Here is a 27,747-nt window from a genome sequence, read left to right as displayed (position 1 = left end):
TCTGAGTGAGGCTTCAAAAGTACGTGGAGAGCTTCCTGATGTTCAAGATGATTTAGAAAACACAGAGGAACCAGAGGTCAAATTGCTCACATCCGTTGGATCATAGAAAAGGCAGGAGAGTTCCAGAAAAACATCTGCTTTACCGACTACTCCAAAGCCTTTGACTTTGTGGATCACAAGAAACTGTGGAAAATACCAGACCACCTTACCAGCTTACTGGCCTCCTGAGAAATCTGTACGCAGGTCAAGAAGTAACAGTTACAGCCAGACAGGGAACAATGGACTGGCTCCAAATTGGGAAAGGAGTATGTGAAAGTTGTATATTGTCACCCTGCTTATGTGAAATGCTGGGCTGGAAGAAGCACAAGATGAAATCAAGATTTCTGGGAGAAATATCAATAACCTCAGATATGCAGATGACACCACCTTTATGGCCAAAAGTGAAGAGGAACTGAAGAGCCTCTTGATGAAAGTGAAAGAGGAGAATGAAAAAGTTGGCTTAAAACTCAACATTCAAAAAACAAAGATCATGGCATCCGGTCCCATCACTTCATGGCAAATAGATAGGGAGACAATGGAAACAGTGACAGACTTTATTTTTTGGGCTCCAAGATCACTGCAGATGGTGACTGCAGCCATGAAATTAAAAGATGATTACTCTTTGAAAGAAAAGCTATGACCAACCTAGAGAGCATATTAGAAAACAGAGACATTACTTTGCAAAACATAAGTCCATCTAGTCAGAGCTATTGGTTTTCCAGTAGTCATGTATGGGTGTGAGAGCTGGACTACAACGAAAGGTGAACATTGAAGATTGATGCCTTTGACTGAGGGATTGAGTTTATAGAGGTTTTTCTTTCTTTTTTTTTCCATCAAAGCTGTTGTTTTTCATTTTAATCCATAATACAAAGTACACAATTCAAAGTTCAGCGCAACCTACTATGAACTGATCGAGGAAGTTAAGGAGAGATCTTTGGATTGTGAGTTTCATGCACTTGACTTAAGCCCAGATTTAATTTAGGCAAGAAGTAGCCATGAAGACTGTGAAAGGCTTCTGCATCCTTTTCGTGCTGCAGCTATGTCTCCTTGACTCTGGGAGGACGGGCAAAGTTCTTGTATGGCCTGCAGATTTTAGTCATTGGATTAATTTACAAGTTATTCTAGAAGAGCTTCACCATCGTGGGCATGAGATAACTGTCTTGATACCTTCACCAAGTCTTCTGATTGATCATACCAAGGTTCCCTATAATGTGGAGATCCTCCAACTTTCGGTAACTAAAGAAACTTCCATGGAAGAGCTCAGTACCATTCTCTATGAAGCTTCTTTTGACATGTCAAAGTTCTCATGGTGGGAAATGCAAATAAAACTGGCAAACATAGGCAGAAAATTTTTATTAACAAGCAAAAGAGTGTGTGACAGTGCTGTCACTAACAAGGAGTTACTCAGCAGGCTACAGGCAGCCAAGTTTGATGTATGTATTGCCGACCCTTTAAGATTTTGTGGGGAATTGGTGGCTGAACTCCTGAATATTCCATTTATATACACTTTTCGAGTTTTCTATGGGAATGTCATTGAAAGACTGTGTGCTGGGCTTCCTATGCCTTCTTCATATGTTCCTGGTGTCACATCAAGACTGACAGACAAGATGACTTTTATACAGAGGCTGGAGAACTGGTTACTGTATACAGTGAGTGATATAATATATTCATATTATGTATTTCCAGAATGGGATGAATATTACAGCAAGGTCTTAGGTAAGAGAAATGTGTATATAGTAAGTATTCTTATATACTATGAAAAATGTAAATATTTATCTGACTGTATGAAAACTTACAAAAAGTATTTTAGGTGAAGAAGATCCAAGCTTCTGTGGCTACACTGGTTTGAATTTTAAAAGTAATAACATGCCTTTTTATGGTTTTGTGTTATATGATTAAATACTGATAATATATCCAAGAAGAAATATTCTCTATACTCATGCATAATATTTTGGAGTGTCTGGAGAACCCAAATCGGACAGTGTGCTTGATTTCTCTAACCTTGGATTTGTTTTCTGTTTTTCACTTCTGCTCTTAAGCAGACTACTTTCTTTCTGATTAACTTGCACCTTCTAAGGCTTTATATTTGTTTTCTATAAAGTAATGATTACTTGGTGGCCAGGTTTGCAATGCAAGCAAACCTGAAAATAGAAAATAAATAATGTAGTTTGGTTTCATTTTCTCTTGTCTTCTAAAGTGTTAAAACAAGAAGTTTTTGTTTGTTTTTGAAGGATCGTATTTCTAACTTTTTTTTAAACTCACCTCAGTGTTCTGTTCTTGTTGTTCTATTTAAAATTGCATTAGAGGTTAACTAGTGACTTTTGACCCTGAGTACAAAATTTTTCTCTATTTTATCAAGTCCATTTATCCCTTCTATTTTCCTTTTGAATAATTTATTTTTTATTATGTTAAGGTGATTATGTGATTATGTTAAGGAAGTTTTGCATAAGGGATAAATTACCCTTGAGAAAGCAGAATCTTTCTTATATTTTCTTTAGCTAGATTTTTTTGAGATCCCCTGGGGAAGGGAAAGGATACCCACTCCAGTATTCTGGACTGGAGAATTCCATGGGCTATATAGTCCATGGGGTCACAAAGAGTCAGACGCGACTGAGCGAGTTTCACTTTCACTTTCAGATAGGTTTTTTTTTTTTTTTGAGTTATTATTAGCATGTAACCCCACTCCAGTACTCTTGCCTGGAAAATCCCATGGACGGAGGAGCCTGGTGAGCTGCAGTGCATGGGGTCGCTAAGAGTCAGACAGGACTGAGCGACTTCACTTTCACTTTTCACTTTCATGCATTGGAAAAGGAAAAGGCAACCCACTCCAGTGTTCTTGCCTGGAGAATCCCAGGTATAGGGGAGCCTGGTGGGCTGCCGTCTATGGGGTCGCACAGAGTCGGACACAACTGAAGCGACTTAGCAGCAGCAGCAGCAGCAACACTGTATTAGTTGCAGTTGGCGACAAAAATGTTAATCAATAGTCAACCTTTGAAAGAAATGGAAAATTTTATTTGAGCCAATCTGAGGATTATAACCCTGGAGAAAATCTGTCAGGAATCTCTGAGGAATGTTCTGCCCATTAGAAGTTAAAGAATATATAAGTTTTTGAGAGAAAGGGTTATGCATCACAACATTTGATTGCCAGTTTATGTAGTCCTAAAAAATGAGTAGTGGGTCATTGTGACCCCTGAAGAGGTTAAGGAAGGAATGTTACCTCCTAAAGAGTTACCTTGCTGGTGCAAGGAAGAAAATTTTTCTTTTTTGTAAGCAAGCTTTCCTGTGTCTTCTAAGGGGATCTAGTTAATGTATAATGCAGACGCACATTGAAGACTAAAACAAGGAGTGCCTCAACTGGCAGTAAATTTTTATGCAAAATTTTTCTGTCTTGCTTTAAAATAATTTTGTTTCAAAAGAGATTTACAACAAAATTATTAGATATTTGTACATATTGTGAAATAATCACCACAATAACTCTAGATAATATCCATCACTACACATAAATACAAATGGTTTTTACTTAAGAACTCTTAATATCTACTTTCTTCGAAGTTAAGTCACTCAGTTGTGTTCGACTCTTTGCAACCCCGTGGACTGTAGCCCACCAGGCTTCTCCATACATGGGATTCTCCAGGCAAGAATACTGGAGTGGGTTGCCATTTCTTTCTCCAGGGGATCTTCCCAACTCAGGGATTGAACCCAGGTCTCCCTCATTGCCGGCAGACACTAACCTCTGAGCCACCAGGGAAGCCTATTTTCTTAGTACCTTTCAAATGTAATACAGTATTAGTGACTAAGGTCACCAGATTGTAAATTACACTCCCTAATTACTTACTTTAGAACTGGAACTTTGTACCATTTGACCACCTTCACCTACCTATTGTGACCATGACCCAACCCTAGCATCTGGCAATCACCAATCTTCTCAGTGTCTATAGCTTGTTGTAGTTTTTGTTTTGTTTTCTCTTTAGAATCCATATATAAGTGATATATTTGCCTATCTTACTTCACTTAACATCATATCCTCAAGGTCCATCCATGTTGAGGCAAATGGAAAGTTTTCCTTGTTACTCATGACTTAATAATATTCCACTCCATCTGTCATCATGTTTTCTTTATACATTCACCTATTTATAAACACCTAAGTTGTTTCCATGTTTCTGGCTATTGTAAACAATGCTTCAATGAACCTGAGAGTACAGTGATCTGTTTTTTGTTTGTTTGTTTTGCTTTATTCTTTTTTTATATTATATCCAGAAGTGGAAATTTTGGATCATATGTTAGCTTTATTTTTAAATTTTGAGGAATCACCATCACATTTTCCATATTGGCTATATTGATTTACATTTGCCTTAACAGTGTTAAGGTGTCTCTTTTAACTACCTACTCACTAACATTTGTTGTCTCTTATCATTTTGATGATCACCATCATAATAGGTACGAGATGTTACTTCCTTGTAGCTTTGATTTGAATTTTCTTGGTGACTAGTAACACTGAGCATTATTTCATATTCTTATTAACTATTTGAATCTTTTCTTCAAAAATTGTTTATTCAGGTCTTCAGCTAATTTTTTAAGGAATTATTTTTTTGTGGTTATTGAATTTTATGAGTTCTCCCTATATTTTAGATGGTAACACTTAGCTGAGAAAAGATAAGCAAAAGGCAAAGGAGAAAATGAAAGATATACCTATCTGAATACATAGTTCCAAGGAATACAAGTGAGAGATAAGAAACTCCTACTAAGTGATCTATACAAAGAAACAGAGGAAAGCAATAGAATGGGAGATCTCTTTAAGAATATTAGAGATACCAAGGGAATGTTTCATGCAAAGATGGGCACAAAAAAGGACAGAAATTGTATGGACCTAACAGAAGTAGAAGATATTAAGAAGAGTTGGCAAGGATACACAAAAGAACTATACAAAAAAGATCTCCATGACCTAGATAATCTCTACTGTGTGATCACTCACAGAGAGCCAGACATACTAGAATGAAAAGTCAAGTGGGCCTTAGGAAGCATTGCTATGAGCAAAGCTAGCGGAGGTGGTGGAATTCCAGTTGAACTCTTTCAAATCCTGAAAGATGGTGATGCTGTGACAGTGCTGCACTCAGTATGCCAGCAAATTTGGAAAATTCAGCAGTGGCCACAGCCTGGGAAAGGTCAGTTTCATTCAAAACCCAAAGAAAGGCACTGTTGAAGAATGTTCAAACTACTGCTCACTTTGCACTCATTTCATAGACTAGGACAGTAGTGCTGAACATTCTCCAAGCTAGACTTCAACAGTATGTGAACCAAGAATTTCTAGATGTTCAAGCTGGATTTAGAAAAGGCAGAGGAACTAGAGATCCAGAAGAAATTGCTAAAATCTGCTGGATCCTAGAAAAGTAAGAGAATTCCAGAAAAACATCTATATCTGTTTTATTGACTATACCAAAGCTTTTAACTGTGTGTATCACAACAAACTGGAAAATTCTTCAAGAAAGTGAACACTAGCCCACATTACCTACCTCCTGAGAATACTGTATGCAGGTCAAGAAGCAACAGTTAGAACCGGACATGTAACAATGGACTGGTTCCAAATTGGGAAAGGAGTCTGTTAAGGCTGTATATTGTCACCTTGCTTAATTAGCTTATATGCAGAGTACATTACGGAGAAGGCAAGGGCACCCCACTGCAGTACTCTTGCCTGGAAAATCCTATGGATGGAGGAGCCTGGAAGGCTGCAGTCCATGAGGTCGTTGAGGTTAGGACATGACTGAGAGACTTCACTTTCACTTTTCACTTTCCTGCATTAGAGAAGGAAATGGCAACCCACTCTAGTGTTCTTGCCTGGAGAATCACCCCAGGGACGGGGGAGCCTAGTGGGCTGCCGTCTATGGGGTTGTACAGAGTCGGACACAACTGAAGTGACTTAGCAGCAGCAGCGGAGTACATCATGTGAAATGCCAGGCTGGATGAAACACAAGCTGGAATCAAGATTTCTGGGAGAAATATCAATAACCTCAGAAATGCAGATGACAGGACCCATATGGTAGAAATCGAACCGGTACTAAACAGTCACTTGCTGAAGGTGAAAGAGGAGAATGAAAAAGCTGGCTTAAAACTCAACATTCAAAAATGAAGATCATAGCATCTGGTCCCATCACTTCATGGAAATAGATGGGCAAAAAATTGAAACAGTGAGAGATCATATTTTCTTTGGAGCCCTCATTTGCAGGGCTCCAAAATCACTGCAGCTGGTGACAGCAGCCATGAAATTAAAAGAAAAACTATGACCAACTTAGACAGCATATTAAAAAGCAGAGACATTGCTTTGGCAACAAAGGTCCATATAGTCAAAGTTATGATTTTTCCAGTAGTTTTGTATGGATGCAAGAGTTGGACCATAAAGGAGGCTGAGAGCCGAAGAATTGATGCTTTTGAATTGTGGTGTTGGAGAAGACTCTTGAGACTCCCTTAGACTGCAAGGAGATCCAACCTGTCAATCCTAAAGGAAATCAATCCTGAGTATTTATTGAAAGGACTGATGCTTAGATTGAAGCTCCAATACTTTGGCCACCTAATGCGAAGAGCTGACTCATTAGAAAAGACCCTGATTCTGGGAAAGATTGAAGGCAAGAGGAAATGGGAACCACAGAAGATGAAATGGTTGGATGGCATCACCAACCAAATATAGTGGACATGAGTTTAAATCAGTTCCAGGAGATGGTGAACGACTGGGAAGCCTGGAGTGCTGCAGTTGATGGTGTCATCAAGGGTCATACATGAGTGAGTGACTGAACAACAATAACAACACATACACAGACTTATGGTTTGCAAATATTTTTCTCTATGTTCATAGGCTGCCTTCTTGTTTTGTTGATCTTTTTTTTTTTCTGTGCAGTGTACAGTAACTTCTAGTTGTAAGTAGTTTCGCTTGTTCATTTTTAATTTTGTTACTTATATTTTAGGTGTCATATTTAAATTCACTGCCATGATGAATGTCAAAAATTATTTCCCATCGTTTTCTTTGAGGAATTTTGTGGTTTCAGGTCTTATATTTAAGCCTGGTCTATTTTGATATAATTTTGTAGTAGAGTGAGTTCATTGAATATTTTTGGCTCCCTTGTGAAATACTAGTTGACTGCATATGCATCAGTTTATCTTTGGGCCTTTGCTTCTATTCTAATGGACCTGGTGACTGTTTTTAAACCTATGTATTGCTTTTATTACTATAGCTTTATAATATTCTTTAAAATTAGAGTGAGTAATGCCTACAGCTTTTTATTTCTCAGGAATGATTTGTCCATTTGGAACTTTTTCATTTTCATATGAATTTTTATTATTTTTCTTGTTACTGATTTTAACAGATGTATCTCTAATACCCTATCATTACTAAAAATTGTGTTTATTCCTAAAAAGTTAAAAAAATTATAGCTATGATCTCTTATTTTATATAGCCACTTCCTTTTTTGAGTATCTATTCAATATTTCTTCTAAGAAATTATTCAACAACTCAAAAACAATATGAGTGCTTCTAATGAACTGTGCTGCCTGGCAACATGTAATATGTTAAAAAAAAGTCATATGACCTAATCAAGGTTGGCATGTTGCACTGAAACTTCTTCTGGACATTTTGTGACAAAAACAAGTGCTTATATCTCTAGACATGGCCCTATAAAATGTGGGCAGAAACCATCACACATCTATGTTGAGAGTTCAATCTACAAAAGGCAACACTAAGAAAAAAAAACTTAAAATTTCATCTAGATTGCATTTTCTGATCATGGATTAAGCCTTGATTGATCTACAACTTGGTTGAACTTGCTTGTTTACTTCTGGTCCCAGCAGTCTGACACTCAGTTTAGGAACATCTTTTTGAGTGATGCCTTATTGATAGGGTATTACTCTGTCCCTGATTCTTCCATAGTTATTAGCAACTTAGAATATATATATATTGGTGGACTATATCAATAATCTGAGAAGAGTAAAAACTTGATAAATAGAAGAACCACATTTCTTTTACTCTCATAAATGTTAAAATGCTTAAGATATAGATATAATTTAGCTAGTCAGAATTTAAAATCTTCATTATGTTATGTATTGCAAGTATGTTTTTCAAACTTTAAAAATATAACACATAATTTATAAAATTGTTCATTAAAACATGTCATGCTGCTGTTGCTGCTGCTAAGTCACTTCAGTAGTGTCCAACTCTGTGCGACCCCAGAGATGGCAGCCCACCAGGCTCCCCCATCCCTGGGATTCTCCAGGCAAGAACACTGGAGTAGGTTGCCATTTCCTTCTCCAATGCAGGAAAGTGAAAAGTGGAAGTGAAAAGTGAAAGTGAAGCCGCTCAGTCGTGTCCGACTCTTAGCGACCCGATGGACTGCAGCCCATGAGGCTCCTCCACCCATGGGATTTTCCAGGCAAGAGTACTGGAGTGGGGTGCCGTTGCCTTCTCCGAAAACATGTCATAGATATGTTCAAATAATTGATGAGAAATAAAAAACAAGAAAGACAGCATTCATTACAAAAAATTGAGAAGCTCTTTATAAACCTTTCAGAGGATAAAGGAATTTTAGAATAAAAGTCCTAGGTTAGACAAAACAATGGTCAAAAAATATCCTATAGAGCAATAAAATCGTAATTTGGGAGATGATATTTTCTACTAGACAGAAATATTCCCAGTTAGCAATTAACTTCAATGTATTTTAGCTCAAAAGTAAATTAAAAAAAATAAATGACAAAGTAAAACCTATGTACATATTCCAAAAGATATGTACTCAGTATGAAACTGGATATTGTCATTACCAGAATAAAATCTCTCATTTACTGAGATTTGCTTTGATCTCTTATGCAGATGCATCATCCTAGAAGTTCAAATCCCTTATATTTTCTAATCAAAACTTTAGCACACTTAGAACATCAAGGAGAATATTCAAAAAGTCATGTGGTGAGAAACCAGATAGCTATGGTTTCCTCCTATCAGTGACATGGAGCACATGTTTCCAGCTCTACTACAAAGCCACAGTCATCAAGACAGTATGGTACTGGCACAAAGACAGAGATATAGATCAATGGAACAAAATAGAAAGCCCAGAGATAAATCCACACACCTATGGACACCTTATCTTCGACAAAGGAGGCAAGACTATACAATTGAGAAAAGACAATCTCTTTAACAAGTGGTGCTGGGAAAACTGGTCAACCAATTGTAAAAGAATGAAACTAGATCACTTTCTAACACCACACACAAAAATAAACTCAAAATGGATTAAAGATCTAAATGTAAGACCAAAAACTATAAAACACCTAGAGGAGAATATAGGCAAAACACTCTCAGACATAAATCACAGCAGGATCCTCTATGATCCACCTCCCAGAATACTGGAAATAGAAGCAAAAATAAACAAATGGGACCTAAGTAAGCTTAAAAGCTTCTGCACAACAAAGGAAACTATAAGCAAGGTGAAAAGACAGCCTTCTGAATGGGAGAAAATAATAGCAAATGAAACAACTGACAAACAACTAATCTCAAAAATATACAAGCAACTTATGCAGCTCAACTCCAGAAAAATAAATGACCCAATCAAAAAATGGGCCAAAAAAAAAAAAAAAAAGGGCCAAAGAACTAAACAGACATTTCTCCAAAGAAGACATATGGATGGCTAACAAACACATGAAAAGATGCTCAACATCACTCATTATCAGAGAAATGCAAATCAAGACCACATTGAGGTACGATTTCACACCAGTCAGAATGGCTGTGATCCAAAAGTCTACAAGCAATAAATGCTGGAGAGGGTGTGGAGAAAAGGGAGCCCTCTTACACTGTTGGTGGGAATGCAAACTAGTACAGCCACTATGGAGAACAGTGTGGAGATTCCTTAAAAAACTGCAAATAGAACTGCCTTATGACCCAGCAATCCCACTGCTGGGCATCCACACCGAGGAAACCAGAATTGAAAGAGACACATGTACCCCAATGTTCATCGCAGCACTGTTTATAATAGCCAGGACATGGAAACAACCTAGATGTCCATCAGCAGATGAATGGATAAGAAAGCTGTGGCACATATGCACAATGGAGTATTACTCAGCCATTAAAAAGAATGCATTTGAATCAGTTCTAATGAGATGGATGAAACTGGAGCCGATTATACAGAGTGAAGTAAGCCAGAAAGAAAAACACCAATACAGTATACCAACACATATATATGGAATTTAGAAAGATGGTAATGATGACCCTGTATGCAAGATAGCAAAAGAGACACAGATATATAGAATGGACTTTTGGACTCTGAGGGAGAGGGAGAGGGAGAGGGTGGGATGATTTGGGAGAATGGCATTGAAACATGTATACTATCATGAAAGAAATGAAGCGCCAGCCTATGTTCGATACAGGATACAGGATGCTTGGGGCTGGTGCACAGGGATGATCCAGAGAGAGGATATAGGGTGGGAGAGGGGAGGGGGCTTCAGGATTGGGAGCTCGTATATACCTGTGGTAGATTCATGTTAATGTATGGCAAAACCAATACAGTATTGGAAAGTAAAATAAAGTAAAAATAAAATTTTTAAAAAAGACACCAAAGTTCTGGGTAAGCTTCATTATAAAATAGAAACTATTTCACCACCAGATTATTATGCAGTGAAATATCTTCACCAATGAGGATAAAATCTTGTAAAATAAGAACTTTCATTAACTATAGCAAAGGAGACAATCAATTTAAAAATTGTATTAGAAGTACTCAGAATGTAATTAGTTGTGATAGCACTCTTGAAAACAGTAGAAAAAAGATGGGTAAAGCACAAGTTATTTTTCAACATAATCAGACGCTTTTGGAGCAATGATGATGAGATGAATTGGAATTCCAGAAAAGAAGGTGCGACTCTATCTCGGAAGGCTGAGGATTGCTGCGTGTTTCTTGTACTTAGTAGAAGCACATGAATGGGTTTAGGCTTAGCTCAAGACGAAAGACTCCATTGACGGAGAGAAAGCAACATGCTTTTCGTTTTGTTACATACTTAAATCTATGCTTACTTTTTCATATTGACTATCATGTACTCTTCAGGGGAAAAGGCCAATTGATTTACGTTGGGTTGCATAGGCTCAGTATTAATCTTTAAGAATTTACTTAGAAAATTAGGTGGAGATATATCTCTCATTTAACATATCAGATTCCTTTCCCTCTATTATCCTTCATTTTTATTCAGGAAAACCTACCACACTATGTGAGACTATGGGGAAAGCTGACATGTGGTTGTTTCGAAGTTACTGGGATTTTGAATTTCCTCAACCTTACTTGCCTAATATTGAATTTGTTGGAGGACTGCACTGTAAGCCTGCAAAGCCCCTACCTAAGGTAATTAAATGTGCTTATTATTATCCTACATGAATGAAGTGTGAAGTGTTAGTCACTCAGTCATATCCAACTCTTTGCGACCCCATGGACTGTAACCCAACAGGCTCTTTTGTTCATGGAATTTTCCAGGTAAGAATACTGGAGTGGAATAGACATTCCCTTCTCCAGGGGATTTTCACTACCCAGCTATGAGTATTTATCTCTTAAGATGATTTCTGTTTTTTTTTTTTGTTGTTGTTGTTGTTAACAATATTTGATCCCCAAACAGAGAAAACAGACATAGAATTTAATGGTCATTATTTTCTTAGACTATACACTACAGTAAGAAGATGAGTAGCCTTTATTTTGGATTATGTATTACTATCTGATTGAAGTAGTCCTCAATATTTTCTTTTCTTGTTCAAAGTTCATTCATTACACATGAAAATGTATTATATATAAATTTTAAAATATTTCCTCAGTTCAATTCAGTTCAGTCGCTCAGTCGTGTCCGACTCTTTGCGACCCCATGAATCGCAGCATGCCAGGCCTCCCTGTCCATCACCAACTCCCATAGTTCACTCAGACTCACGTCCATCGAGTCAGTAATGCCATCAAAATATTTCCTAGTATCTTACAAATGCTATGCTATTTTTTTTTTCTAAGTCGCCTAAGTCATCTCTGAATCTGTGCAACCCCATAGATGGCAGCCCACCAGGCTCCTCTGTCCCTGGGAGTCTCCAGGCAATAATACTCAAATGGGTTGCCATTTCCTTCTCTAATACTATGCTACAATTGAACATAAAGATAACATTATATCTTAAGTCAAATCATCTGTAAACATAGTGTAATGGTTAATTTTATCTGTTAACCTGCCTGGCTAGGTACCCAGCTATTTAGACAAACATTTTCTAGAATTTACTGAGAAGCTCTTTTTAGATGAAATCAACTTTTAAGTATGTGGACCTGAATAAAGAAATTACTCTTCATTATGTGGGTAAGCCTCATCCAATTAGTTGCAGATATGACTAGAACAAAAGACTGAATTCTGCCTGTAGGCCACCTTCAGACTTAAACTACAGCAGTGGGTCTTCTCTGAGTCTCCAGCCTAATGTGCTGTTCTGCAGATTAAACTTGCCAGCTTCCATAATCATGTAATAAATCTCTTAATATAAATTTCTTCCCTGTCTTTCCATTTCAAGCCTCACAAATTTTTTTCTTATTGTATGTAATTGGCTTAGTTTTGCTAGTTTTCAACACAGGATGAAAAGATTTATTTTTATTTTAGTATGATTGACTATACTGTTTTTATTTTTAATTCAAAATTATATATTTCCAATATATTCCTATCATCCTCAGAGTATGTTTTATAGGTATTCCGGCATTACTTGTCTGGTCAGATATTACATGGCTACCTCATTCCTAATTGTGTATGTGGAAACATATATATATATATATATATATATATATATATATATGTATATATGTATATATGTGTATATATATGTATATATACATATAATATATTACATAATAATTATATTACATATAATACATATATATACATATACATATAATAACATATACATATATATATAATCAAAATAAAAGAAAATAGAAATTTAGAAAGCAGAGAAAAGTAAATTTACCAAAACTGTATCATTGTACTGACAGTGATTCATCAGAAAAAATGAAAGATAATCTTATTAGGATCTAAGGCTAAATATAAAGTACAACACTGGAACTATTTAACTGAAAGGTAGAAATTTGCTTTGCCAGCTACTGCTGTGTAGACTTGGACAAATTACTTAACCTTACTGAGATAGATTTCCAATTTGTAAATGTATACATATCTCATAAAATCACCGTATATCTAAGTTAAATGATACATGTAAAGAGCTCAGCAAATGGCAAAAGATAACAGGCAGTCAATAATTTGTAAACACAAGCACACATGCACAAAGAAACACACATGCCTCAAATATGCTTTACTAAATGAGCCTTTAGTAACAATAATTTTTAATTCACCTAATAAGGATGAGATGGCTAGATGGCATCACTGACTCGATGGACATGAGTTTGGGTTAACTCCAGGAGTTGGTGATGAACAGGGAGACCTGGCGTGCTGCAATTCATGGGGTAGCAAAGAGTCAGACACAACTGAGCAACTGAACTAAATAAGGATTTCAAGCTATCTATTATACACTGACATGGTTTATATAATGAAATTACATAATTGTTCTAATAATTCAGACACATTATAAAAAGAGTGCGACATCTATTATAACTGTAAACTTTTATATTTCAAAGACTATTTTCTTCACAGGAGTTTGAAGAGTTTGTTCAAAGCTCTGGAAGAGATGGAGTCATGGTGTTTACTCTAGGTTCAATGATCAAAAACCTCTCAGAAGAAAAGTCTAATATGATCGCATCAGCCCTTGCCCAGATTCCACAGAAGGTCAGATAATATTTATTTCAGGGATAGGTATTTTAAAATCCATGATCACGGTAAAGTATACTTTTATTTTTTATTTTTTTTTATTTTTATTTTTTTTTAGTTTTTTACTTTTTTTAATTTTAAAATCTTTAATTCTTACATGCGTTCCCAAACATGAACCCCCCTCCCCCCTCCCTCCCCAAAACATCTCTCTGGGTCATCCCCATGCACCAGCCCCAAGCATGCTGTATCCTGCATCAGACATAGATTGGCGATTCAATTCTTACATGATAGTATACATGTTAGAACGCCATTCTCCCAAATCATCCCACCCTCTCCCTCTCCCTCTGAGTCCAAAAGTCCATTATACACATCTGTGTCTTTTTTGCTGTCTTGCATACAGGGTCGTCATTGCCATCTTTCTAAATTCCATATATATGTGTTAGTATACTGTATTGGTGTTTTTCTTTCTGGCTTACTTCACTCTGTATAATCGGCTCCAATTTCATCCATCTCATCAGAACTGATTCAAATGAATTCTTTTTAATGGCTGAGTAATACTCCATTGTGTATATGTACCACAGCTTTCTTATCCATTCATCTGCTGATGGACATCTAGGTTGTTTCCATGTCCTGGCTATTGTAAACAGTGCTGTGATGAACATTGGGGTACATGTGTCTCTTTCAATTCTGGTTTCCTCGGTGTGTATGCCCAGCAGTGGGATTGCTGGGTCATAAGGTAGTTCTATTTGCAGTTTTTTAAGGAATCTCCACACTGTTCTCCATAGTGGCTGTACTAGTTTGCATTCCCACCAACAGTGTAGCCTTCTGAATGGGAGAAAATAATAGCAAATGAAGCAACTGACAAACAACTAATCTCAAAAATATACAAGCAACTTATGCAGCTCAATTCCAGAAAAATAAATGACCCAATCAAAAAATGGGCCAAAGAACTAAATAGACATTTCTCCAAAGAAGATATATGGATGGCTAACAAACACATGAAAAGATGCTCAACATCACTCATTATTAGAGAAATGCAAATCAAAACCACAATGAGGTACCACTTCACACCAGTCAGAATGGCTGCGATCCAAAAATCTGCAAGCAATAAATGCTGGAGAGGGTGTGGAGAAAAGGGAACCCTCCTGCACTGTTGGTGGGAATGCAAACTAAAGTATACTTTTAAAATGCAGGAAAGGCTATTGATATTGTTAGTCTCAACTTAAGTGAGCACTAAAGAAAAAGTACAAATGATAAAAGGGGGTATTTGATTGCTATCTTGCTTTAAACTTGGCATTATTAACAGAAAATTCTATTGCATTATTTTCTTTAAATAATGATCTGAAAGTAATCATATGCTACTGTTAAAGCATCAGTCAGCTTTGAGCCTAGGTTTTAAGTCATTCATGTAATTTAACATCTTTGGCTGTTCTTATATATATCTTTTAAATCTGAAGCATATAAACAAGTTACAAATAACATGACAGAGAATAAAGGAAAAGCTATTTAAAATAATAGGTTTGATTCACAGCATGTCTTGGGACTATATTCTCTTATAATTAATGATTTTAAACATTGTCTTAATGAAACTTGGATATAAGGGCATATTCTAAAATTAAACCTAAATAATGTTTCTTCTTCGAGAAGGCAGTGGCACCCCACTCCAGTACTCTTGCCTGGAAAATCCCATGGATGGAGGAGCCTGGTAGGCTGCAGTCCATGGGGTTTCGAAAAGTCGGACATGACTGAGCGACTTCACTTTCAATTTTCACTTTCCACTTTCCTGCATTGGAGAAGGAAATGGCAACCCACTCCAGTGTTCTTGCCTGGAGAATCCCAGGGACAGAGGAGCCTGGTGGGCTTCCGTTTATGGGGTCACACAGAGTCGGACACGACTGAGGCGACTTAGTAGCAGAAGCAGCAATGTTTCTTCTAATAATCCTAAATAATGAATCTTAAAAATAATCCTAAATGAAATCCTAAATAATGACTCTTAAACAGTTAAAGCTTTAATAATCCAGTAACAGATTTAAGAATATACTTTACAATGTTCCAGCAAACTGTAATTTTATATTAACATCATTCTAAGTTATAACTGAGTGACACCTTTTCCCTAGCTTAAGATAAAACATACCATTACAACAATCATGTTTCAAATAATTATGACAATTCTTATATTTATATTCCAATTGTTTCAAAAATTGCTTTGTAGAAGTAACATCCATTTAAACATTTAATCTAAAAAAACTTCATAAAATTATTGCATTTTTAATTGCTTTAAAATACAATACTTAGGAGTGGCATTAAGGAAGGGCTAGAGGCACCAAAAACTCTCTCTCTCCAAAACTATGTTGAATAAAAGTGGCAAGAGGGAACATCCTTGTCGTGTTTCTGGTCTTAGAAGAAATGCTTTATTTTTCATCATTGAGAATAATGTTTGCTACAGGTTAGTCATATATGGCCTTTATTTTGTTGACTCACTTTCTACAGAGCTTTTTTTTTTTTTTTTTTTAAATCATAAACATGTGTTGAATTTTGTCAAAAGATTTTCCTGGATCAATTGAGATGATCATATGGCTTTACTACTCAGTTTGTTAATGTGTTTCCCCGATAGCTCAGTTGGTAAAGAAACCAACTGCAATGCAGGAGACCCTAGTTCAATTACTAGGTCAGGAAGATCCGCTGGAGAAGAGATAGGATACCCACTCCAGTATTCTTGGGCTTCCTTTGTGTCTCAGCTAGTAGAGAATCTGGTTACAATGCAGGAGACCTGGGTTCTATCCCTGGGTTGGGAAGATCCCTTGGATAAGGGAAAGGCCAACCACTCCAGAATTCTGTCCTGGAGAATTCCATGTAGTCCACGGGGTCGCAAAGAGTCAGACATGACTGAGAGACTTTCACTTTGCTGCTGCTAAGTCACCTCAGTCGTGTCCGACTCTGTGCAACTCCATAGGCGGCAGCCCACCAGGTTCCTCTGTCCCTGCGATTCTCCAAGCAAGAACACTGGAGTGGGTTGCCATTTCCTTCTCCAATGCAGGAAAGTGAAAATTGAAAGTGAAGTCGCTCAGCTGTGTCTGACTCTTAGCGACCCCATGGACTGCAGCCTACCAGGCTCCTCTGCCCATGGGGTTTTCCAGGCAAGAGTACTGGAGTGGGTTGCCATTGCCTTCTCCACTTTGCTAATGTTGTGTATTACATCGATTGATTTGTGTATATTGGACAATCCTTGCATCTCTCGAATAAATCCCACTTGATTATAGTGTACAATCCTTTTTATGTATTGTTGGGTTCAGATTGCTAGTGTTTTGTTGAAGATTTTGGCATCTATGTTTATCACTGATATTGGCCTATAATATTCTTTTTTTGTGATATCTTTGTTTTTGATATCAGGATGATGGTCATCTCATATAATGAGATTCAGAATATTCCTTTCTCTGCAATTTTTGGAAGAGTTTCAGAAAGATAGGTATTAATTCTTTAAATTTTGACAGAATTTGCCTGTGAAGTCATCAGGATTCTGGACTTTTGTTTGTTGGAGGATTTTTAATCACAGTTTCAATTTCAGTACTTGTGATTTGTTTGCTTATATTTTCTTTTTTTTTTCTGGTTCAGTCTTGGGAGATTGTACATTTCTAAGACTTTGTCCATTTCTTCCATGTCATGCAATTGTCTTTTATTGATAAACAGTTGCTTTTAGTACTCTCTTAATATCCTTTGTAATTCTGTATTGTGCATGGTAGCTTCTTTCTCATTTCTCATTTTATTGATTTGACCCCACTTCCTTTTTTGTTTGATGAGTTTGGCTAAAGTTTTGCTAGTTTTGCTTATTTTCTCAAAGAACCAGATTTTAGTTTCATTGATCTTTGCTACTGTTTTCTTTGTCTCTGTTTCATTTATTACTGCTTTGATCATTATGACTTCATTCTACTAACTTTGATTTTGTTTATTCTTCTTTCTCTAGTTGCTTCAGGTAAAGGTTAGGATATTTACTTGAGATTTTTCGAGGTAATATTGTATTGCTAAAACTTCCCTTCTTAGAACTGTTTTTACTGTATCTTATATGTTTTGATATTGTTATATGATATGATATTGATATTGTTGTCATTAATCCTTAGATCTTAAAAAATTTCCTCAGTGATCCACTGTTTGTTTAGTAACATACTGTTTAGCCTCCATGTACAATGTTTTCTTGCATTTTCCCCCTTTCCCAATTGATTTCTAATCTCATTGCTTTGTAATCAGAAAAGATGCTTGATACAATTTCAATTATTTTAAATTTACTAAAACTTGCTTTGTGACCCAAGATGTGATTTATCCTGGAGAATGTTCTGTGTCCACTTGAGAAGAAACTGTATTCTGCTGCTTTCAGATGGAATGTCCTATAAATACCAATTAAGCCTATTTGATCTAATATATTATTAAAGGATTGTGCTTCCTTATTGATTTTCTGTCTGGATGATCTGCCCATTGGTGTAAGTGCCCCACTATTATTGTATTACTGTTGAGTTCTCCTTTTATAAAAGGCTGTTAGCATTTGTCTCCTCTGTTGGGTGCATATACATTTACAACTACTATTACTTCTTACACTGATCCATTGATTATTATGTATTGCCCTTTATTTTCTATTGTAACAGTCCTTGTAGTAAAGTCTATTTTGTGTGATACAAGTATCACTACTTCAATTTTCTTTTGCTTTACATTTGCATGGAATATCTTTTTCCATCTCCTCACTTTCAGTCAGTATGTGTCCCTAGGTTTAAAGTAAGTCTCTTGTACACAGCATATATATGAGTGTGGTTTTCTTTATCAATTGTCAGTTTATGTCTTTTGGTTAGAGCTTTTAATCTATTTACATTTAAGGTAATTATTGATGTGTATGTTCCTTCTACAAGCTTTGGGCTTGGTTTGCCTTCATTTTATAATTCTTTAAGGTATAACATTAGAATATTAATATATCCACCTCATTAGAACTGATTCAAATGTATTCTTTTTAATGGCTGAGTAATACTCCATTGTGTATATGTACCACAGCTTTCTTATCCATTCATCTGCTGATGGACATCTAGGTTGCTTCCATGTCCTGGCTATCATAAACAGTGCTGCAATGAACACCAATATGTAGTTCTTTCAGATGCAGATTCTCGTTTTTCTTCATCTACATCTTCATCATTTTTCTTCATCTGGTTAAGTTAGAATTAACCAGAATATGAAAGGCTATTGACTAGGATCATTGCAAGCCTTTGAAAACATGGTTGTAGTGTTTGTAGTGTAATGGTTTATAAACACTCATGTGTGATGCCTGGAGGCATCAAATCTGATTAATCATAGGTTAACTTCTGAGAGGATGTGATACTAAAAATCTTCTGATAAAGACATTCATCTTAATAGGTTCTGTGGTGATACACAGGAAAGAAACCAAAAACACTAGGAGCCAATACTCGACTGTATGAATGGATTCCACAAAATGATCTTCTTGGTAAGACCAAAGAGAAGAAAAATAAACAGAGCTGAATGAAGTTTAATCTAAATGACTATTCAATAACAGATATCTTACAAATTTATATTTAAAATAAGAAAAAAAAAGAAATTTTAATGTGCTCTCACATTTCTTCAGGAGTTTGTGTAAAAAAGGATTATTCATGACACATTTTAAAGATTAAGGCACACTTTATTCAAGACCATTATGATAAATATAGTTATTAGTGCAATGGACTCTTACAATAAGACAGAGAGTTTGGACACAACTCTGTGTGCAGAAAGGAAAAGGGAATTTTCCCCCAAAGAACATAATGGAAGTTCATTGGATGAAAAATTACAAAGAGTTCAACTGACCTAGTAAATGCTTGCTAAAATTGGGCAATGCAGAGATAGTGGAGCCACAAAATCAAATTCTAGTTGAGAAGAGTTCAGAGGAACCTAGCTAGATCTTGGTCAAGGTTCTTTGTCAAACTTTAGCATAAATATCAAGTTTATAAATCTTTAATTTATGATTAATCTCTCCCTCCTCAGGATCAATGTAAGAGAAAGTACTTTTGGATCAGGTTCTCATTAACTTTCGTATAGAATATTGTAACACACTCCTGATGCTCTTCATCCATTTCCTCCTACCTTTCTTCTCTACAGGAAAAAAAAAAAATCTGGCAAGCCATTTCACCTATATTTCATATATAACATAAATGGCTGCATATTAGTATAAAGTCAAGCGCAAATCATATTTTCTTAAACAGAGAACATCATAAACTTGATGTAACCTATCTTTCTAGCCTGTTATGCCAACGTTCTCATATTGAAATCCTGCACATCTCACCTTCCTTTTCCCATCTTCAAAAATATTTGGTTTCTACAGTTCTTCCCTTCGTTTTTATTGATATATTCTTCCTGCAATAATTTGTCAAATGGCACGTACTCTCCATCATATATTCTGCAGGAAACTTCTCAGTTGTCTGTGGAATGACTTAATTGCTGGAATCACTAATTATACTTAGCCTGGAGTAATTAATTGCTGCTTTCTTCAGAGCCTATAAGGATTTATATGTGTTCTCATAGCACATAATAATATAGATGTTACTTAATAGAATTGGCTTATGCAGGTGTCATGATTTTCTGTTTCTGACTCTCTTACAATTTAGAATAATAATGTTTCTTTTTTTTGTTGTTTTAATTTTTAGGACATCCCAAAACCAGAGCTTTTATCACTCACTGTGGAACCAATGGAATCTATGAAGCTATTTACCATGGGGTTCCTATGGTTGGAATTCCTGTGTTTGGTGATCAGCATGATAATGTTGTTCATATGAAAGCCAAAGGGGCAGCTGTTGAAGTAGACTTGCAAAGAATGACAAGTGAAGATCTGCTTAATGCTTTGAAAGCAGTTATTAACAACCCTTTGTGAGTAGAGAATATATACATTTTTAAGCAGCCTCTTGTTTTTGAAGGAATAATCAGTTTTATACAATTATAAATTGATAACTTTTATATAATAACCAGTGCATAGCTAATATCAAATAAGATTATTTTATACTTCTTAAATTTTGTGAAATTATTTTGTCACCTACCACTACTGAGTGATAGATTACAACCTCAAAGAAATACTACATTTATTTAAAGAAAATTATCTACTGTTGAAAAGATATAAACTTTTTAATTAACAATAGTACTTTTTATTTCTTAAAAAATTGCAGATATTATCACTCTAAAGAATTTAGGAAATGTAACAAAATCATAAAAACATAACTACTCAGCTTTCCTTATGTAGTTATAACCAATACCAGTTTAGAAACTTCTGCTATTTGCTCGTGCTAATTTATAAATAGAAAGTAACAGAAATATATTTGTAAAAATAGAGTTATATTTGTTAATTTAACATATTTTATATTGGTATATTTTAAATTAAAACTAGAGAAAGAGAATGAAGCAAAATTGAGAGATCCAAATGGAGGCAGAGAAGACCCTAGCCTTCTTGTTCCCCAGTAGAAAATAACAATTAGACACTATCTATGAAAAAAATCGTTTCTGGGAGTGCTCTAAAGTCCATGTATGAAATTTTAGCAACACAGTAGAACAACAACCGAAACAAAAGAGCCTGAGATAAATCACACAAGAACAAAATGATGACAGCTTTATTTTACCAGCATCATCCTCAAGTCAGCATTGCTCAGCACCAAGCGAGAACTCTCAGCTAGAAAGAGTCCCTTGGTAGAAAAAGAAGAATGAACTGAGTGATCAATTTCTAAGGCCTTCTGGGACACAGAAATAGAAAAACAAATTCTAAATTTGTATGAAGCCACAAGAGATCTCAAACAGCGAAAGCAGTCCCAAGAAATTATGACATTGAAGGCATCCCACTTTTTATTTCAAACTGTACTATAAAGTTATAGTAATTTTAAACAGATGATATTGTCATAAAAATAGACATACAGACCAATGGATAGGACTGAGAGCCCTGAAACAACCTTCATATATAAAGCTGAATAATATTTTTCAAAAAGTGAAGAATACTCAATAGGAAAAGCATTATCCCTTCAATGAGTAGTGCTAAGGAAACTAGATAATTATATACAGGAGAATAGATTTGGAGCTGTATATTATGTTACTTACAAAAGATGATTAGAAATGGACTAAAGACTTAAACATAAGACCTGAAACCATAGAACTCCTATGATCAAACAGGAGGAAGTTTCTTGACAAGGGTATTGGCAACAAATTTTGGGATATGACACCAACAATACAAGAAACCAATGCAAAACAAGAGTGAGGCTATATTAAGCTCAAAAGCTTCTGTACAGCTAAAGAAATGACCTACAAAATGAAAAGCAACATACAAAATTGGAGAACATTTTGAAGATAACACATCTGATAAGAAACTAATATACAAAAGATATAAGTAACTCATATTACTTAATAGCAAAATTTTTTAAAAAATGAATGGAGTTACTGAATAGATATTGGCCCAAAAAAGATGTAAAACGGCCAACAGGTACATGAAAAGGGGCTTGACACTACTAAGCATCATAAAATGCGAATAAAAACCTCACCTTTCCCACCTCACACTTATTAGAATTGTTGTTGTTGTTGTTCAGTCACTAAATTGTGGCTGACTCTGTGACCCCATTGACTACAGCATGCCAGGCTACCTTGTCCTCAACTATCTCCTGGAGTTTGCTCAAATACATGTCCATTGAGGTGGTGATGCTATCTAACCATCTCATCCTCCGCTGCCCAGTTTTCTTTCTCCCTTCAATCTGACAGCAGTAGGTTCTTTTGCAGTGAGTCAGCTCTTCTCATCAAGTGGCCAAAGTATTGAAGCTTCAGCTTTAGCATCAGTCCTTCCATGAAATTCAGGGTTGATTTCCTTTAGGAATGACTGGTTTGATCTCCTTACTGTCCAAGGGACTCTCAAGTCTTCTTCAGCACCAGAATTAGAAAGCATCAATTCTTCAATGCTCAGCCTTCTTTATGGTCCAACTCTCACATGATTGCTGGAAAAACCATAGCTTTGACTATACGGATATTTGTCAGCAAAGTAATGTCTCTGCTTTTTAATATGCTGTCTGTGTTTGTCATAGTTTTTCTTCCAAGGAGCAAGAGCCTTTTAATTTCATGACTGCAGTTGCTCTCCAGTGTGATTTTGGAGCCCAAGAAAATAAAGTCTGTCACTGTTTCCACATCTATTTGTCACAAAGTGATGGGACAGGATACCATATTCTTAGTGGTTTCCAATGTTGAGTTTCAAGCCAGCTTTTTCACTTTCTTTCACCTTCATCAAGAGGCTCTTCAGTTCCTCTTTGCTTTCTTCCATAAGGGCAGAGTCACTTGCATATCTGAGGCTCTTGATATTTCTTCTGGCAATCTTGATTCCACCTTTGACTTCATCCAGCCTGGCATTTCTCTTGATGTACTCATTTTGCTTCTCTTCTTTTCTCAGCTATTTGTAAGGCTTCCTCAGACAACCATTATCCCTTCTACAGTTCTTTTTCTTGGGGTTGGTTTTGATCATGGCCTCCTGTACAATGTCATAAACCTCTGTCTATAGTTCTTATGCACTCTGTCTATCTGATCTAATCCCTTGAATTCATTTGTCACTTCCACTTTATAATTGTAAGGGATTTGATTTAGGTCATATCTGAATGGTCTACTGCTTTTCCCTCCTTATTTAATGTAAATCTGAATTTGGCAATAAGGAGTTCATGATCTGACCACAGTCAGCTCCTAGTCTTGTTTTTGCTGACTAAGGCAGAGCACCGAAGAACTGATGCTTTTGAACTGTGGTGTTGGAGAAGACTCTTGAGAGTCCCTTGGCCTGCAAGGAGATCCAACCAGTCCATTCTGAAGGAGATCAGCCCTGGGATTTCTTTGTGAGGAATGATGCTAAAGCTGAAACTCCAGTACTTTGGCCATCTCATGCAAAGAGTTGAGTCATTGGAAAAGACTCTGATGCTGGGAGGGATTGAGGGAAGGAGGAGAAGGGGACGACTGACGATGAGATGGCTGGATGGCATTACTGACTCGATGGACGTGAGTTTGAGTGAACTCTGAGAGTTGGTGATGGACAGGGAGGCCTGGCATGCTGCGATTTATGGGGTCGCAAAGAGTCGGACACGACTGAGCGACTGAACTGAACTGAACTGAACTGTATAGTTTCTTCATCCTCAGCTTCAAAGAATATAATCAATCTGATTCTGGGATTGACTATCTTTACACATTGACCACACATAGTCATTTCTTGTGTTGTTGGAGGAGGGTGGTGTTTGCTATGACCAGTGCGTGTTCTTGACAAAACTGTTAGCCTTTGCCATGCTTCATTTTGTACCCCAAGGCCAAAATTACCTGTTACTCCAGGTGTTTCTTGACTTCCTATTTTTGCATTCCAATCCCCTATGATGAAACGGACATCTTTCTTTGGTGTTAGTCCTAGAAAGTCTTGTAGGTTTTCATAGAGCCATTCAACTTCAGTCTCTTCAGCATTAGTGGCTGGGGCAAAGATTTGGATTGCTGTGATGTTGAGTGGTTTGCCTTGGAAAGGAATAGAGATCATTCTGTCATTTTTGAGATTGCTCCCAAGTGCTGCATTTTGGACGCTTTTACTGACTGTGAGGGCTACTCCATTTCTTCTAAGGGATTCTTGCCCATAGTATTAGATGTAATGGTCATCTGAATTAAATTTTCACATTCCAGTCCATTTTAGTTCGCTGATTCCTAAAATGTCGATATTCACTCTTGCCATCTCCTGTCTGACCACTTCCAATTTGCCTTCATTCATGGATCTAACATTCCAGGTTCCTATGCAAGATTGCTCTTTATAGCGTCAGACTTTACTTTCACCACCAGAGACATCCATAAATGGGCGTACTTTCCGCTTTGGGTCAGATTCTTCATTCCTTCTGGGGCTATTTCTCTGCTCTTCTCCAGTAACATTTTGGACACCTACTGACCTGGATGGTGCATCTTTTGGTGTCATATCTTTTTGCCTTTTCATACTGTTCATGGGATTCTCAAGGCAGAACGCTGAAGTGGTTTGCCATTCCCTTCTCTAGTACAACAATGTGAATCCTCCATAAGTATATATATATATATATATATATATATATATATATATATATATATATATATTCCCCTCCTTTTGAGTCTTCCTCTTACCTCCACCCCATCCCACTCTTTTGTGTTTTGTGGCAATCTATTGGGTATATTCAAGTCTTTTCGACCCCATGGACTGTAGCCTGCTAGTCTCCTCTGTTGATAGGACTTTCCAGGGATTAATACTGGCATGCATTGCCATTTGCTTCTCCAGAGGATCTCATTGACCCAGGGATCAAATGTGGATCTCCTGCTCTCCTGCATTGGCAGGGAGATTCTTTAGCACTGAACCACCTAGGAAGCCCCAGAGTACCAGGCTGAGCTCTCTGTGTTATACAGCAAATTCTAATGGCTATCTACTCTACACATGATAGTATCTATAAGTCAGTGCTACTTCCCCAATTTGTCCGACTGTGTCCCATCCCTTGCTGTGTACACAAGTCTGTCCTCTACATCTGCATTTCTATTCCTACCTTACTAATGGGGTTATGAGTACAGTTTTTTTTCCTAGGTTACAATATTAATATATGATATTTGTTTTTCTCCTTCTGACTTACTTCACTCTGTAAAACAGGCTGTGGGTTCCATCAGTGTCTCTTAAACATCACATCTTAGATTTCTTTGCTATATTATCAGTACAATGTTGTCAAAGCTTACAACATATGCATCTTGCCCAAGGCCACAATTTCCAATATCATTTAGCATTAATTTCATATTTATATGGATTTAATGAGCCAACTTGTGTTTTAATAGAGTATTTTATTGACTTTTTATCTGATCAATACTTTCTGTGTCTGTCTTGGAATTTCTGTTGCTATTGTTTGTTTTCCTGAGATGTATTCAGAGGTACTTATTCCTTAAATTCTTGTGTATTAAAAAAAGCCTGCCTTGGTTGTTTAAACCAAAGGGCAACTTTAAACTTTACTTTTTTCAGGTTTATAGTTCTCATCCTCAATACTTTTTGCATGCTTTCCTATGATTTTCTACTGTTTAATGTTCTGTATTCTTTATCAATGATGATTGCACTTTGGTGTGGGAGAAGAACCTCCTTCCTTCACAAACCCGAGGAAATCTTGCTTCTAAGTCAGCCATTCAAAGCCTTAAGCCAAAACCATGGTTCGGTCTTCTGTTACTTGACAGAAGTTAGAAGGGTTAGTGTTCTAGCTATTGCCATCCTTCCATCTCACCACTGCAGGTGCAGCCCTCTGTTGTTGTTGTACAGTTTCTCAGTTATGTCTACTCTTTGTGACTCCATGAAATGCAGCACACCAGGCCTCCCTGTCCCTCACTATCTCCCAGAGTTTGCCCAAGTTCATGTTCATTTTCAGTGATGCCATCCAACCGTCTCATCCTCTGATGCCCTCTTCTCTTTCTTCCCTCAATATTTCCCAGCACTATGGACTTTCCCAGTGAGTTGTCTATTCTCATCAGACGACCAAAATACTGGAGCTTCAGCTTCAACATCAGTATATTCCTTCCAGTAAATATTCAGGGTTGATCTCCCTTATGATTGTCTGGTTTGACCTCCTTGCTGTCCAAGGGACTTTCAGGAGTCTTCTCTAGCACCACAGTTGAAGGCATCAGTTATTTGGCATTCTGACTTCTTTATGGTCCAACTCTCACAATGGTATGGGACTGCTATCAAGACCATAGCCTTGACTATTCAGACCTTTGTTGGCAGAGTAATGTTTCTGCTTTTCAACACACAGCCCTCTTTAGCCTGAGGCAAAAATGCCGGCATCTATTCAGTCTCAGACCCTATTTCTTGCCTAGAGGATCACATGAAGCTTTCTTGCTTTCATCTGAAATGTCAGGACCATGAAGATCACATACTGAAATCATTTCCTGTTGCTTCTGAAGTCTCATTAGTACTGACACTCCAGACCAAACCTGGGGAAGAGTGAAGGAGTGGTGAAAGGATTCCTTTTTCATAGACCTTCCCTTCCATGCTGCTTCCTACACTATTATGTTCCCAATACCACACTCAGCAAGTTAGATCAAAATTCTGTATTCTCAAGCTACATATTCTATTAATCCATTCTTATTTGTGTACTTTGAGAATGCTATTTTCAATTGGAAATTATTTTCTCTCCTACCTCCAATAATTGCTGAGACTCTAAAGCATCCAACAGATATCAGCCAATGGACCATCATATCTAGAAATATCTCAAGAGGAAACAAATTTTCTTTAACTTTTTATATTCTTGGTGATATTATGACACAACTTATATAATTAATTATGCAATGTATTTTTAATAATATATATCTGTTTTAGGTATATCATGTCCTTAACAAACTCTACAGGTTGTTATTTATATATATTCAATTTTAGCTATAAAGAGAATGCTATGAAGTTATCAAGAATTCACCATGATCAACCTGTAAAACCCCTGAACCGAGCAGTCTTCTGGGTTGAGTTTGTCATGCGCCACAAAGGAGCCAAGCACCTTCGACCAGCCTTCCATGACCTCACCTGGTTCCAGCACCACTCTTTGGATGTGATTGGCTTCCTGCTAGCTTGTGCGGCAACTGTTGCATTCCTGGTCACTAAATGTTGCCTGTTTTGTTGTTGGAAGTTTGGTAAGACAGCAAAGAAGAAAAAGAGAGAGTAGTCTCTTCTGCTTTTTTTTTTTTAATAATTGGGCTAGAAAACTTGACAGAGTCCATCTGAATAATCCAGTCACTGATTAGAAAAGATTTCTTTCCTGTTCTTCTGGGTTCTTATCCAGTCTCCAACTTATCAAGACAAAGATCAAATACTCACTCTAGAAATAAGCCACACTATTCCGAATGAAAGTTTAAAATAATCTATTCTTTACAAAGATACGACAAATGAATAAAAACATGGAAATTGTTACAATTAAA

The 27,747-nt window shown here is 36.6% G+C and overlaps 1 protein-coding gene across 2 annotated transcripts; it reads left to right on the top strand.

Annotated features, from left to right (window-relative positions):
* The first annotated feature begins 88 nt into the window (after positions 1 to 88).
* Positions 89 to 27,747, top strand: LOC138442600 (UDP-glucuronosyltransferase 2C1-like). Of its 2 annotated transcripts, XM_069594281.1 has the most exons (6): positions 619 to 1,755; positions 11,242 to 11,390; positions 13,696 to 13,827; positions 19,198 to 19,285; positions 20,478 to 20,697; positions 27,215 to 27,747. In XM_069594281.1, exons 1-4 carry the CDS (start codon positions 1,035 to 1,037, stop codon positions 19,207 to 19,209), a joined length of 1,014 nt encoding a protein of 337 aa, XP_069450382.1. In that variant the 5' UTR covers positions 619 to 1,034; the 3' UTR covers positions 19,210 to 19,285; positions 20,478 to 20,697; positions 27,215 to 27,747. The 2 variants fall into 2 exon arrangements, with proteins under 2 accessions (XP_069450381.1, XP_069450382.1); XM_069594280.1 differs by lacking the exon at positions 19,198 to 19,285 and having other exon boundaries at positions 89 to 1,755.

Source organism: Ovis canadensis, chromosome 6 (assembly GCF_042477335.2).
Source record: "Ovis canadensis isolate MfBH-ARS-UI-01 breed Bighorn chromosome 6, ARS-UI_OviCan_v2, whole genome shotgun sequence".
Lineage (NCBI taxonomy): Eukaryota > Metazoa > Chordata > Mammalia > Artiodactyla > Bovidae > Ovis > Ovis canadensis.
This window is presented reverse-complemented; position numbering and strand designations above follow the sequence as displayed.

Excerpts from the sequence above, each read along its gene's own strand:
- LOC138442600 (XM_069594280.1), top strand. The coding sequence starts at position 1,035 with ATGAAGACTGTGAAAGGCTTCTGCATCCTTTTCGTGCTGCAGCTATGT. Across the intron at positions 1,756-11,241 it reads ATATTACAGCAAGGTCTTAG|GAAAACCTACCACACTATGT; the intron begins GTAAGAGAAATG and ends ATTTTTATTCAG. Across the intron at positions 11,391-13,695 it reads CTGCAAAGCCCCTACCTAAG|GAGTTTGAAGAGTTTGTTCA; the intron begins GTAATTAAATGT and ends TTTTCTTCACAG.